Source organism: Vespula vulgaris, chromosome 8 (assembly GCF_905475345.1).
Source record: "Vespula vulgaris chromosome 8, iyVesVulg1.1, whole genome shotgun sequence".
Classification (NCBI taxonomy): domain Eukaryota; kingdom Metazoa; phylum Arthropoda; class Insecta; order Hymenoptera; family Vespidae; genus Vespula; species Vespula vulgaris.
In genome coordinates this window covers 6540467-6554773 of record NC_066593.1, presented here as the reverse complement: position 1 = coordinate 6554773, position 14307 = coordinate 6540467, and the positions used below count along the sequence as shown (strand labels likewise).

Sequence of the window (14307 nt, the reverse complement as noted above, 5' to 3'; positions counted from 1 at the left end):
TTATAGAAGTATAACTACATTTGCAAAACATACACAACAATAGCTCATTGAAATTGTTCAAACTTGGATATTCGAAAGGAAAATTATATCGAAAACTATACTTTTCATTAGCTTAGACTCATCGATGAGGTTCATTCGTTATTGAAGTTAATTAAAATGTTGAGAATTGGAATGTAAGTTTCCAGTCGCTTATACCCAGAGGCCAAGTATCAAGGGAACCGTAGCACGAACGCAATTTCGCTACGACGAGGATCATCGAAATTGTTTTCTGAAAGGAACTTCAATATTGTTCTCTTCGCTTTCGGCGCGGACAAAGGAATGCAGTATCGCGGATATAGGCTACATTCGATATAAAGGATAGTCGAAGACGTTCTGAAAAGGGTTTCTATCAATCATACTAACGGTAAGAGGGTGTTTCGTTCAATTGATTATTAAAATACAAATAGAAAGTAAAATAATAACAAACAATACAAATTTCTTTTTAAGTCGATAATTTACTTGTGTTGAATTTCTATCTTAATTTATTCAAGATATTAATAATTTCAAGATGTTAGTTTACAAAAAAAGAAATGACCTAATTTTTTAAATCATTCTAAAAGTTTCTTTCGTTTTTAAACGCTGTTAGATAAAAAAAAAAACTGCGTGTTGATAGCGAAAGAAACTTTTGGGCAACCCACAATAGTATCATCGAATAATTGAAATCATCTCGCTTTAAACCTCAGTGAGCAACCATCCGAAAACCGATAACGGTTACAAGCTGGTCGTTTATTCACCATTCACCTATGGTACGATTAAGCGCGGTTTCGTGAAATGTTTAAAGTCTTATTGTTATTTTACACGAACGTCCTTTGAACGGGTATTATCAAAAAATGAGTTGCAAATTTTCCATTCGAGTACCCTCGTAAAAAGGTTCCGAGTATGTATTAAAGCGAGATTCGTAAATCGCGTACCAAAACTCGGTAAAGTGTGTTCTCGTACACGGGTAAATTTATTTAGCGGATTATGGAAAATACGAAGGGCATTGCTGAGGGTAGCTTGGTACTGGCGGCAGAAAAAGAAGGAAGAGGAAAATTTATTCGAGCGTGACTACCGATCGATATGCGCATACGTGAAGGCATTTAAAAAGAATATTACATATCGGAAACGAGCAATATGGAAAGAAGACTTCCCTTGAAATTGGTATATAAACGTTCCAAAATTTTCTTCGAGCTACGAATAATATAAGATCGATTACAATGTACCACATAATATTTCGTATAAACGTAACCACGATGACACAATATTTCCTGCTATTACGTTTCATGTTTTTTTATATATTATATGATATATCTAGTTTTATAATAGTAGCGTCAAGCAACATTTTATCGTATTTATTGTATGTTTTATAAAAGGACGACGAATCGGAGCTTTTAAAAAGCGCGAAGTTGACGTCGTTGGAAAATAATTTTCACGATCTGACCTTTTTGAATTAGTTATTTCACGTTATGATTCTTTTTTTTCACCCCGGGAAAACTTTGACATCTTGAATGAGGAACTCGTATTCTTCTTCGTAAGATCTAGCCTTTCTTTTTCTTTCTCTTTCCTTTTTTTTCCTCTCTTTTTCGAACGATGCTTTAACGAGCTTTCGCATCCAAAGTACCTTTTAATATTTGCATATGACTTACGGCCACATTGCAGTGGAGTGAGTTTAAAATGGTAATGCGTGCGGGTAAGAGAGTTTTGGTTGAGGTAACTTAAAAGCACCCAATTAGAAACTTTCCAAGAGCTGACCTCCACCTTTCCCTCGGAGTCTATTAAGGTGGCTCTGGTAGCTTCGAGGACTACTTTACTGCGACTACTCTCTTTCTTTTTCTGTCTCTTTCACTCACTCTTTCTCTCTCTCTTCCTCTCTCTCTCTCTCTCTCTCTCTCTCTCTCTCTCTCTCTCTCTCTCTCTCTCTCTCTCTCTCTCTCTATTTCTAATCGAATTATGTTTCTAGACGATCTTACGAAAAAATTCTTAACAAAATTTTCTAATTTTCAAAAATTGGATTGTTTGGACAATATTTGTTTACCGATCCAGACGATCCATTATCGATTTGTCGTTTTACAGTAAGAAAAAACAAGTATAAGAAAGTATCTACTGGAAAAGTTTTTCGGAAAGATTCGAGACTCTTCGTGGGTTCACGAAAAGCTCAGCTAAACTTTCACGGAGTTCTACAGAGTTGTCAAACTTTTCGAATTCTTGAAAGTGTTAAGAAGAAGAGGAAGAAGAGAAAGTGACATGTATATTTTCTATGTTGAAATTCTTTGCATCAAATTTCCGGGGAAGATATCGACGGACTCTATATCCTAGTTTCATGACGTTTTGAAGAAATACCTAGACCTTTGAGAAGTTTTAACGTTTAGGAAACTTTCTTTAACGTTAGTAAACTTGTCTTATTACGTTTTGTCTAGATACTCTATGAGAAAACGAAGAAAAACCAGAAGAAATGAAGATAAGAAGTCGCGTGTATCTAATGAAAATACTCGGAAACTTTTATCGTAACTACTGGTTAAACTTTTGGTTATTCTGACATTACCATTTTTCTTAACAATGTATAGTAATTTTTTCTTACAATAGTAATAAGTATAAATTATATGAAATATCTAACAATATGTACATGTATAATACCACCAATAATTTCAGCATTATTTTATTTTTATCACGATAAGAATTATGTTCTTCTTGGACATACAGTATATTTGGTTGATCTAATGATTCAGTGATTTATTAATAAAAAGAACTTTTTGAAAATTCGATCCTCGTGTCTGATTTAAAAAAGGTCTTCTACCTTACAGATTTGATTTGTTCAAATCTGTATGACCACCTATATAAATTGTTCGAGTTTATTATGTTTAGGAGATTCATTCAGGTTTTTTTTTCTTTTTTGACATATTTTCTGTTTAGGTATATCTAGCTATGCGAAGGACCGTATCGCGATGTTTCAATGTTCACGTACGTATCTTCAAGCTGAAAGCTCGTAAATATACGAAACGTAGGAAATTTTAAATCCTGATTTACGCGAATATTTTTGGAATTGAAATAAAACCTTTACGACGTCGCTACGAACCTTTGTAAATGATTCAATTTCAACTATCTTCTTTTTTTTTAGATAATTTCATAGATACTATCGTAACATAGATCGATATAAAACAGAATGAATGATAAAATAAATTTGTCCAACTTCCATAATTAATTCAGATTCATAATTATTGACTTATATCTAAAACTAACCTTGGTAATTCCCTCGATGAAGGCTCTTGTTGCCAATTCGCCAGGGCCATCGACTGTCTTGCCATCGTCATCAGGGCCCCACGAAGCACTGTAAATATCGATATGCTGTGGATTCAAGCTGAGTGATCTGGCTTCAACTGCATCTGTTACATCTCCGTCTAACATTCGAACGCCTGAAAACATGATTATAATATTATTATAATTTTATGATAATATTAAGATGAAAGAAGTAAGATACTATAGATATCGTTTAGAAACGAGATTAGAAACGATATCATTAATTATTTATTAATACTATATTAACAGACGTGTTGAATTCAAAACGATAACGATGTTGAAATAGAATCCAATTTTGATTTTACTTAGGATACCAAGCAAGTTGTAATCCTCATGCTCTATTCGGATAAAGATCGCTTACATTTTGTAAATTAGATTACGTTTCGAACATGAGTTAGAAAACGTAGTGAACTTTCATATTCGCAAGTCGACTCTTTGTATTTTTATTTCGTAAAAGCAAAAAGTAACATTATCAGTTGTTGCAGTAAAGCAATAAGAAGTTTCAAATATCCGTATAGAAGTTTATTGGGGCTGAAAGTATTTGACATGAGTATTAAAATTGTTAATTCTTTAGTATTCCGTATGTACTATGAAATGGTATTTTTAATATTCATCACAAAAAAAGCAAATCCGTTCTTTCTTGTTTCAGGTAGAATAACAACGAGTTGAGATACCAATGTAAAAGGTAGTGCATAAAGAGAAAGAGATAGATAGATAGAGAGAGAAAGAGAGAACGAAAGAAAGAAAAAGAGAGAGAGAAAGTTTCATGAAAATGTACGGTTCGAAAAATATATATGTTAAATATTATAGCTACTTCAGCGTGTTGAAGTAATGTTGGCTTAATATCCATTGGTATTTTGTATATAATAAAATTACATCAAATTCGCAAATCTAATTTGAAGAGAATAGTTTTTTGCGAGCATAAAGTAAAAAGAGAGAGAGAGAGAGAAAGAGAGAAAAGTTGAATTTTCTGGAAATTCAAGAGAGAAGAGAAAGGAAACGTTTTTCTAGCTTGGAGAATATGAAGATGAATCTTTGAAGTAAGACTTACCACCAACACCTGCTCCAAAGGCAACACCAACTGCGCAGACAGTATTGTTGGCAGTCGCTGCAACTTCTCCGGCACACCTGGTACCGTGTCGATTGCTGTCCACAAGATCATACCTTGGCATAGGATCTTCGTCGTGACTATTAACGTCATAACTTGCTTGAGGATCCTACAATTTCGACATTAATCTCTCGATGGATCTTATCTTACAAGTTGAACAAGTTACTTCTTTTAAGGAAAAATTAATGATTCGAATTTAATAATATTACAAATTTTCTTAACCGTATAAGAGTGATATTTAATGATAGAGATATCTCTTCGAATACTTCGTAAATTATAAGAGAGAAAAGAAAAAAAAAAAAAAAGTGAACTCGAGTCTCCCTTCTTATTTCGTTCATGTTTTTCAAATTACATGAATCGTGAAATATAAAATAAGTCACAGTGAGCAATTCGCAAGACTCACGTAATTCTTGTAGAGGTCAGGATGATCCTTTTCCAAGCCATCGTCGAGAATCGTGACTACGACGCCGCTTCCGGTGATTCCTTCGGCCCAAGCATTCTGCACGTTCATGTCCAAACCGTTTCCCCTGTTCTAAAGGAACGAAGTAGAGAGAGAAAAAAAAAAGACAGTAAAAATAGTAGATAACGAAGAAAAAGAAATGAGGAAAATGCGTTAACGCGGTAACATTGTTTAGTCTTTCGAAGCACGTCCATGCTCCATTTCGCTTATTTTTCCACGAATCCAAAGACTAGTTCGGATATACGAACAGCAAAGATTTAAAGAATGCTTCTCATTAATCCACTCACGTGCTTCCCCTTCTTCTTGTACGAACAAAGCAGAATAAAAAATATGTAACGATCGGTTTCGATGGTTCAGACCGGAAAAAAGTTGGTAAACAAAAAAAAAAAAAAAGAAAAGAAAGAAAGAAAGAAAGGAAATCGATCGTTCACTCGTAAAGTATTATAAACTTTTGCATTCGTTACTGGTTATTTATTTTTATTAGGTGATTATTATTTTGCTAGATTTGATAAGATCAAAGAAAAATATTCTGTTAAACAAACAGCAGCGATTGAATGGAAATATTAAAAATTATTTAATAAATTAATCCAAAGTAAGTTCGATTCATATAAATGATAATTATTCGTAGCTCGTGATAGGGAGGAGGGTGCAAACAAGAATCTATCTAGAATTCAGGCGTCTGTCATATTAGAAATTCCTAGAATATTCAGGACGATCCCATGAATTAGGTGTTGATAAGCTACTAAGAGAAATGGATACGAAAGACGGTCTATGAATTGGTTCAGATGTTTGCATATTATTGAAATGAAATATAACGTGAAAGAAACATACCAGGTACCACATTTGAGGCCATCTTTCGTCGTTTAAAATAGCTTTCGCATTGGACGGACCGCGTTTGATTATTAAATCCCGTTTACTTCGCGACTTTGCTCGTTGTTGTTCTGCTCGACGAACTCTAGAATCTCTTATCAGTCTGGAATGTACTTCCATGTGCGGATCGATCGATCTCTTCATTACGGATCGATGCTCGAGATGATACCAACCATCGAATATCTGTAATCGAATATTTTAAGATATTAACATCGATGAAAATTATTTATTTATTTATTTATTTATTTATCACTCCAAACATATACATTCACACGCATACGCATAAGCAAACACAAGTCCTTTACGTAAAAAGAAAAAAAATATCTATCAAATTTCCTTTCCAATTAACGTTCTGATTATGATAAGAGTTCGAATTTCACGAATTTTCATAACGTTTTTCACCTTTTTATATTTTAATTGTTTTTCTACAAGAGTATCAATTATTTTCTACCTAAAGTATGATTATCAATCTTTGTTTCTTTTGGTGGAATTCGAGATAGAGATCGCGTAAAAAGTTGTTCGATCATGGTGACGAATCTATCGTTGAACATTGTAATAACAATGTATAAAACTTTTTAACCCATGTTAAATCACACTTTAGTCGAAGGTTTCGAAAGCGGTAAGCTCTCGCCGTGATTCTAGTAAGCATAAGAGATTTATCATTTTGAACGCAACGAACGGGGAAATGTATCCATAAAGCAATGTACTCTGATGCACTTTCGTATAAGCGATGCAACGTAACCGATGAAAATATAGGAAGAAAGATGGTGATAAATGAGAGAACTTCTTGTCATTTGTCGCGTGGAAGCCCGTACTTTTTCATGCGAGACCATCTTTTTCTTTTTTCTTTTTTCTTCTCTCACTCTCTCCTTCTCTCTTTATCTCTCTTTTTCTCCTTACGCCCATACTACTCTATCTTACTTTATTCTTAAGCCCAAACAACGAAACATTGATTTCAAGAAAAGAGTGTGTTCTACAAAAAAAAAAAGAAAGAAAAGAAAAAGAAAAAAAATATCAGGAATATTCGTATGAAGACATACGTCAAAATCTATTGACTCTTTCTACACTTGATCGCTACACATACTTTTCAAATCGATTTTCCGCAGTCCCATTTTTTCCTTTACAGCGTCGTGTCGAACATCGATTAAAATCAATGTCCTTTAACAGTTCTCATTCCTTCTAATTTGCAAACAAAGAGTAATAAGAGTAATAGAAAAAGAGAAAAGAAGAGAAAGAGAGAGACGCTAAATGATACTTTTTCTTCGATAATGCCTTTTATAATTAGACTTACTTGGTTCTTTCATAAGAAGTAAAGTTCAAGACAGACAAGTATACTTGGAATGTCTTTCAATAGCTTTTCCTTTTTCTTAGCGTATAATGCAAATATCAGAACATAAAATTTATACAATTTTAAGATTGATTCTATCGTTTGTATCGATAGATCAAAGAAGAAAGTCTCGTTTAAAAAATTTTAAAAATGATGGGATAACTTTAACGTTCGACTTATTTTTCGTCATATTTTTAAAGGACTATATCCCTCTTTCTCTCTTAGTTATTCTCAACGCTTTCTCGTTATCTCCCTCAAAGCTTTATCCTTTCACGATCTCCTATTTGTCTCGTTTCTCCAGTCTTTGGACGATTATTATGCGCATTGCTTTCATACCAGCCTCATTTCCTCGTTACAAGCTCGTTACACGAAGCGCGTTTCAACGGGATATCCTATGTAAAGTATTAGCGCGTTCTTACAAGCTCATCGAATAAATTCAAATGGTATATTGCTTTATCGCGCGATCGGAGTACGATGGAAAATGGTGTTGCATTATTTCTTAATAGATGCTTTTAGCGAGAGTTAAAGCATCGGCAGTTAAAAATTTCGAACGCTTTTCCAATCGACAAAGATTATCATCTGTGAATGTTAAAGATATTTTCGACGAGTTTCCTCCGATAAAATCGTTCTTCTAGAATGACTTTATTCTTTTCTTTTATTTATCAGTTATTATGTTGTACGATCAGGATACGACGTAGCATGCGTTGAGAAATTATCGAGTTGAGACAAGGCGATAGGTAACTTGATATCATAGTTTCAGCATTCACGGAGATATCGTGTTGCTTGCAATATCAGCTAATTGATCGATGAGTAATGGCACGTCGTCGAACCTATACATATATCTAAAGGGAAGCTTTTGGCCAATTGGCGAATAGCTGAGATTTAAGCTTTCGAAGGGTTTCTCTTGAAAGTGAATCTTTGAATGCTAGTTCGAGGAAACGGGACACGCAACGATTTAGACAGACAGACAGACAGAGAAAGAGAGAGAGAGAGAGAGAGAATCTTCAGTCGTTTATAGAGTTGCTTCAAACATAGTGGATCTGCTCAATAGCCGATCAAAAGCTTGTTCGAGATCAATAAATTTTGTTCGACTCATAGGTGAATGATAATAATGCGAATTCCTATTAACTGCTTTCGTTGAGAAGCTTCGAATTTCGTACGGTACTTCTCGATATCTGTTCTCAATCGATCGATATCGGTTAGAATGATGTCAACAGGGACTGCACGGCAACTCCTATTCATTAGTAGAAACCGTGCACCATCGTAGCTTACGCGATTTGCGGCCTTGTGCGAGCGCATTGATTGGTAAATTTAATGCTATTCGAGGGATCGTAATCCTATATCGACAAGGACTACGCCCACTATAGATCGGTCGACATGTGCGAGACGAAACTTATGCGTAGGATTTCGAGGATGAAACGCGAGAATGAATCACGATCGAGTTTTCTGCGATCTTTCGTTATTTCAAATCTTACAACACAAAAAAGAAAAAATAAGTTTTACCTGCATTCGAACCGAACACAGATATGAGTCGAATAGAATATGACAATTACTCGAAGAACTTCCGACAGTTCAACGAAACAAGACGCGATGTCATCCGATTCTTTTTTATAATCGATGCATTTTTATCATTACTTTCGTTTCTATTTTCCTTGATACCCTTTAATATCTACCTTTTCTTTTTTTTCTTTTATTTTTAAACCCGTTGGAAAGTTCTTTTGGAAAATAATGGATAACAAATATGTCTACACTAAAAAAAGAAGTCAATTTGGCAAGCAATGTTTCTTCGAGGACGTTGGGCCGATCGTCGAAGAAAATATCTTTCCAGACCCGAGTCTTAACAAAAGCTATATTAAACAACGTATAATTAATAGTGAAACTCAAGAAGCAGTACAATACGCACTCCACAAGGTTACATCAAACTTGACTTAAGAATCAGATTTATAAATTCATGCTTTTAGTACTATTTTATTCGTTTGTATAATCAGATTCAGACTAAGTACGCAAAAGTAAAAAATTCGGGAATACGACATTTCGAGGGTAGTTGGCCGAAGGAAATAAATCCTTTAGACGAGGAGGCAGTTCGTAGATTTCGTCAACGATTCATGAAAAGTGACAGTTGGATTACGTCTATGAATTCACTTATGGAAGTAAGCAATATAGTTTTCTTTTTCCACCGTGAAAACTTATTAAAATCATTATAATTTATTATTATCTTAGACAATGGAGCATTACATATTGCAAAATAACACTATCGATATTTACGATAATTACTTCGATGACATGATACCTACGAAATTAACGATTTCTCCTGAAATGAGGTATGATCTAAGATATCATTTTCAAGTAATAAACTTATGTATATATTTTTTTATTTAATTTTTCAAGTTTTCATATGCGTACCGATCCGATTTAAATTTAATCGACATTTAATTATTAAAAGATTGAAAAAATCATTATGACAAAAGTAATCTTAGTGCGAGACTTTAAAGAATAATGATAATTTTGTTACTTCTACCCTACGACGAATAATGCGGTGATACCACCATAAAACTTAGCAAGCCATTTTATCTCATGACGCACGATACAAACACGTACGAATTGCGATTCGACGAGAGGAAATAGTAGGATAGTAAATCCGAGAATGCCAATACGTAGTACGAGATTACTACGATGGTGACGAGAACGTTCGTGTAAGGGCATCCTTTGCATACGATTTATGGTGGTTACAATTGGAAAATCATACGTTTCCAGTAATATATAGGTAGTGACGAGATAAAAAAGGAGTGAAATAAATATTTAAGCCTTTTAGAAAACTTTTATTTTCTTTCAGGATCATAAGCACGTATTCCGATCAAGAATTAAACGTGAGACCTGTTAATCATTTGTGTTGGTCAATGGACAGACCTCAATTTGCTGTCGCATATTGTTTCAAAGATCGGATTCAGATGCCAACCAATCTGAGCCCGAACGCTTACATTTGGAACATCGGTATATAATCTCTATTTTTAATCTTTGATTACATATATCGTTTGATTTAGAATATAGACGATAGGAACGAAAAAAAAAAGAAATAATTTTTATACAGAAAAGAATTGCAAGATAATTATTTCGACGATGCAACAATATCGAAAACTATATGTAATACATAAAATAGATATTTAACTATCTCTTTCTCTCTTTCTCTCTCTCTGACATTGTAGAAAGACCTAACAAACCGTCGGTGATCCTAAAGTCAGCTTCGGCGTCTATGGCTATCGAGTTTAATCAACGTGACCCGTCGTTGCTGATAAGTGGCTTGATGTCCGGTCAAGTGTGCAGCTGGGACACAAGAACCGGTGATTCGCCGGTGCAAATATCGGTACCTCTGAACAGTCACAGGTGCGCTGGGATTATATCTCACTTTGGCAGATGTTCGTTCACCTGATATTCGGGCCATTTACGATTCAGGATTATACATAGCATTCCGATAAGATTATGTCAAAAAAGGGATTCGTTGAGGGAAAAGCAAAAGAGAAAAAAAGAAAAAAAAATATTTTTTTTGTCACAAAGATAACAAAATCTCGAACGAGGAATAATTAATTCATTAAGATTTTGATAGAGGTATTATAATACAATTTAAAAAAACTTTGCCTTAAACACATACGATGTTTGTCTAAGTCGAAAGTAATTCGAAGGTGATCGTAATCATCGCTTTTTTTGTTTCATCCAACCAAAGAAATCCAGCGAGCCAGGCGTACTGGATCACTTCCAAGACCAATACCGAGTTCTTCTCGTCGTCTAACAGTGGCACAATCAAGTGGTGGGACATTAGGAATTTGAGAAAGCCAACAGAGGTTCTAGTGATGGACTTGCAAAATCCCGAGAGACAGAGCATAAATGAATCTATCCCTATCACCGTACTTCAATACGAATCTACCATGGGTAGTAAATTTTTGGCTGGACTCGAAAACGGAATCATCGTGAACGTCAATAGAAAAGCTATATCAAATTCCGAGAAACTCCATACGAGATACCATTGTCATTTTGGACCAGTATTGAGCATCGATCGAAATCCTACTATTTTGAAGAACTTTTTGACTACCGGCAGCAATCATGCCAAGGTTTGGACAGAGGAAACCAGAGAGCATTGTCTGATCAAGACGACAAGGTAATGATCCTTTTCAAGTAGGATTTATTTTCCTTTGGAAAAGGACTTTTTTCTGGAATAGAATTTTTCATTTGCTCCATAATACTTTCGATAATTGACGGGTATAGTATTGAAGACGACTTTGAAATAATCGATCGGAGCCTATCGCTTTACTACTTCATTTTCTTTCTTTTCCATTTTTGTACCGAGTGTTCCAAAAGTTTACAGTCTTAGTATACTTGGCAAAAGAAGTAAAACATATTTAATTAACATCGTTCTAAAAATGAATATTGTCCGATTAATAAAAATGGTTTCTTTTTTCTGTAACGTAATGTAGATATATAAGTATACAGTTACTCGTACTTTGGTTTGTACATCTTTCCATCATACATTTCAACCTTTCTTTATAAAAAAGAATTTAAAAGTTTAGCATGTTCATTTCGCTGAAAGTAATTAAACAGACTTATAGAATGATTTATTAGTTTTGAAAGGTCCTTGAAACATTTTCAAGACTTTTGTCATGTATATTTTTCAAAGTTGAGAGTACTTTAAACGATTATTTAAAGGTCGCATTTCTTATTCGCAAATGGACATAATGATTGTGCCTTTGCAGAAAATTAGGCCTCCTGACAGGAACATGTTGGAGCAGATCCAGATTATCTCTTTTCTTTACGATAAATACGGAAGGTACGTTGGATGCTTATGATCTATTCCAAGGAATACGAACACCGACCTATCGAATTCAAATCTGTAAGAAATCTTTAACAACTATCAAACCTCACAACGATGGTAATATCTTGGGCATCGGTTCCGTTAATGGAAATGTTTATTTCGTCTTATGTGGAGGCTTATTTACTACCACATTTCCCCATGACAAATCCTTCTTTCTATCGGTAAGTTTTTATTCGTTCTTCATTTTCATATATTTCTGGAAAAAGTCCTAACTTTACTCGGTTGTTTGATCTTCCTAAAAAAAAGAAAAAAATTGAAACGATGAACGCTGTATCTTAAATTTATCAACACGAATCGATACAGTAATTCAGTCGAAATACCTTTTTCATTTGATTTTTGTTGTTGCAAGAGGCAACTTCAAACGACTTTTTTAAAGTACTGAGTTCAATTCAGCTCAAGTATAAGAAATGAAAGAGGAAATCAGATAAAAACTAACTTTGCTCAACAGTCAAAGGAAATCCTAACCAACGTAACGATGTTTGCATATCATGTATATATTACATAGAACGTATACAAACGTTTTTAAATTTTTGAATATCTTTTAAAGGAAGGATGCTTACTGATTATAAAACTTTTGCATACATATAATATCCGACATTTAAATCATCCTTATCTGTTTTTCTATTCATAGTATCTAGATAGATGTAGTCTATATGAAAAAGCAGTGGAAGCTCGAAAAAAAGAGACGACATTGCTGATTACTCATGTACCTCCACGACGTTCAAAATCAAAGTATAGAAGCAGACCAAGGGGATCGAGGGAAACACCAAGAAGGTCGAGAGTAAAAAAACATCATGGACCTCCGTTTGCCGATGATGAAGAAATAATCGAAGCGGAGAAACAATATTTTCTTAAATTGGAGGCGGTATTTGAACAACCTGATTCAACGTCTCATTTAACTTTTACTAAGCTTTTTTCGGAAACTTTATTTCGCCTTAAGGAGAACTTATGTAACAACGAACTATTCGAATTGAAATTACACGGTCCAATTCATCCCATTTTCAAAGTTTCATATTGCATTAATACGAAATATAAATGAAAGGAAATGATGAATGATGAGAAAATTATCTTCGATATATGAAAGTTTCATGTATCGATTAAAATTTCGATCCTCGTACGTATTCCATTATTTCAGGAGAAGGAAGCTTTTGAATCGGAGGATAGCAGAGAGATAGAGAGGATATACGCTTATCTAAGAACCGAACAAATCGAACGCGAGAAAAAGATAATTAAAATCGAGGAAGAGTATGAAGAGGAAGAAATAGAGAACAAAAAAGCGAAAAAGCCAATAGCTTTAACTTTAAAGACTCCACGAAAAACATCGATTGTCTCCACTTCGCTTGAGAAAATCGGCGCAAAGTTCGATGAAGAAATTGGCGAATCTGAAGAATTAATCAAGAGGAAAGGTAGAAGGAGGCGAGCTCTTAGCGAGATACCATTGAAGATTTGTTCGATGGATATTTGTGAACCGAAAATCTGTTGTGCAGGTAACGCAAATTATAATATTATAATTCTAATCGAATTCGTCGTTGTTATTCCATTATTATAATCATGATCGAAAATAATCGAGGTTTCCTTCGAAATGTTCTATTATTTTCAAGATAGTTAATGTCTTATCGAATAAATATCTTATCGAATATATCGAACGATATTTTCAAAAATATTCGATACAATATATATATTTTATATATAACTAATAACGATGCTCTACTAGATAAGTATATATGTAGATCATTAGTACGAGATTATTCGAATCGTGTATTGGACGAGAAATTGTAGAACCAGTCCACATTTCTAGCTGATATGACTGATCCTGCTAATTCGTCATCTTCGATCGATCTAATTACGGAATCCGACCGATAGAGATCAAACAGCAAATTCTATAGATTCTATAGACACAATTTCGATAAAAGAATGACACTATCTTTTGTGCAATAATTGCGAGAGTTCGGACTAATTTATCGATTTCATTTTATAAATTGTTATAGGAATAACGATGAGTGATGAAAGCAATTGATTTTTTTATACGTTCCTTTTTTAATATCTTGTCCCTCCTTTCCTCGTTCATCGAAAAGAAATGGAAAATAATAAAATTTGTAAATATTACAATTTCGAGCGTAGATTCGCGTGATAGAAAGGAATGTTTACAAGGCAAAATATTCGTCGCTTCTGACCTATTTTCGTTAGTAAGCGCCATTAATCCAGGCTAATGAGGTAATTGAATTGCCAAGGAGGATAATGCCGAACAGTGAGATTTGGGGCGTGAACGTTAGTCAGAGTTAATAAAAGCGACAAACCGCTGACCTATAATCGAGTTCTCGCTACGCAGTTATGCCACTCAAGACAGCCAAGTCGATGATAGCGCTCGA

General features: G+C 34.2%; 2 protein-coding genes across 6 annotated transcripts in view; one reads left to right on the top strand and one right to left on the bottom strand.

Moving 5' to 3' along the window:
* The window catches only part of LOC127065750 (furin-like protease 1), a 175464-nt gene that overhangs the window by 26113 nt on the left and 135044 nt on the right, over positions 1–14307 (bottom strand). For all 5 annotated transcript variants that reach the window (XM_050998543.1, XM_050998544.1, XM_050998541.1 and 2 more), the window contains exons 3-6: positions 5712–5933; positions 4824–4952; positions 4364–4529; positions 3256–3428 (exon numbers count right to left, since the gene is read on the bottom strand). In XM_050998543.1, the coding sequence (XP_050854500.1) occupies positions 3256–3428; positions 4364–4529; positions 4824–4952; positions 5712–5933 (690 nt within the window). The remainder of the gene's footprint in view (positions 1–3255; positions 3429–4363; positions 4530–4823; positions 4953–5711; positions 5934–14307) is intronic.
* LOC127065755 (dynein axonemal intermediate chain 2-like) lies at positions 6755–13592 on the top strand. The gene is made up of 5 exons (XM_050998551.1): positions 6755–10068; positions 10281–10458; positions 10796–11227; positions 11820–12099; positions 12570–13592. The coding sequence occupies exons 1-5, from the start codon at positions 9975–9977 to the stop codon at positions 12975–12977; spliced, it is 1392 nt and encodes a 463-aa protein (XP_050854508.1). The 5' UTR covers positions 6755–9974; the 3' UTR covers positions 12978–13592.

Coding starts and splice junctions, on each gene's coding strand:
- LOC127065755 (XM_050998551.1), top strand. CDS start 9,975: ATGGACAGACCTCAATTTGCTGTCGCATATTGTTTCAAAGATCGGATT. Junction 10,069..10,280: donor CGCTTACATTTGGAACATCG/GTATATAATCTC, acceptor CTGACATTGTAG/AAAGACCTAACAAACCGTCG. Junction 10,459..10,795: donor GTACCTCTGAACAGTCACAG/GTGCGCTGGGAT, acceptor ATCCAACCAAAG/AAATCCAGCGAGCCAGGCGT.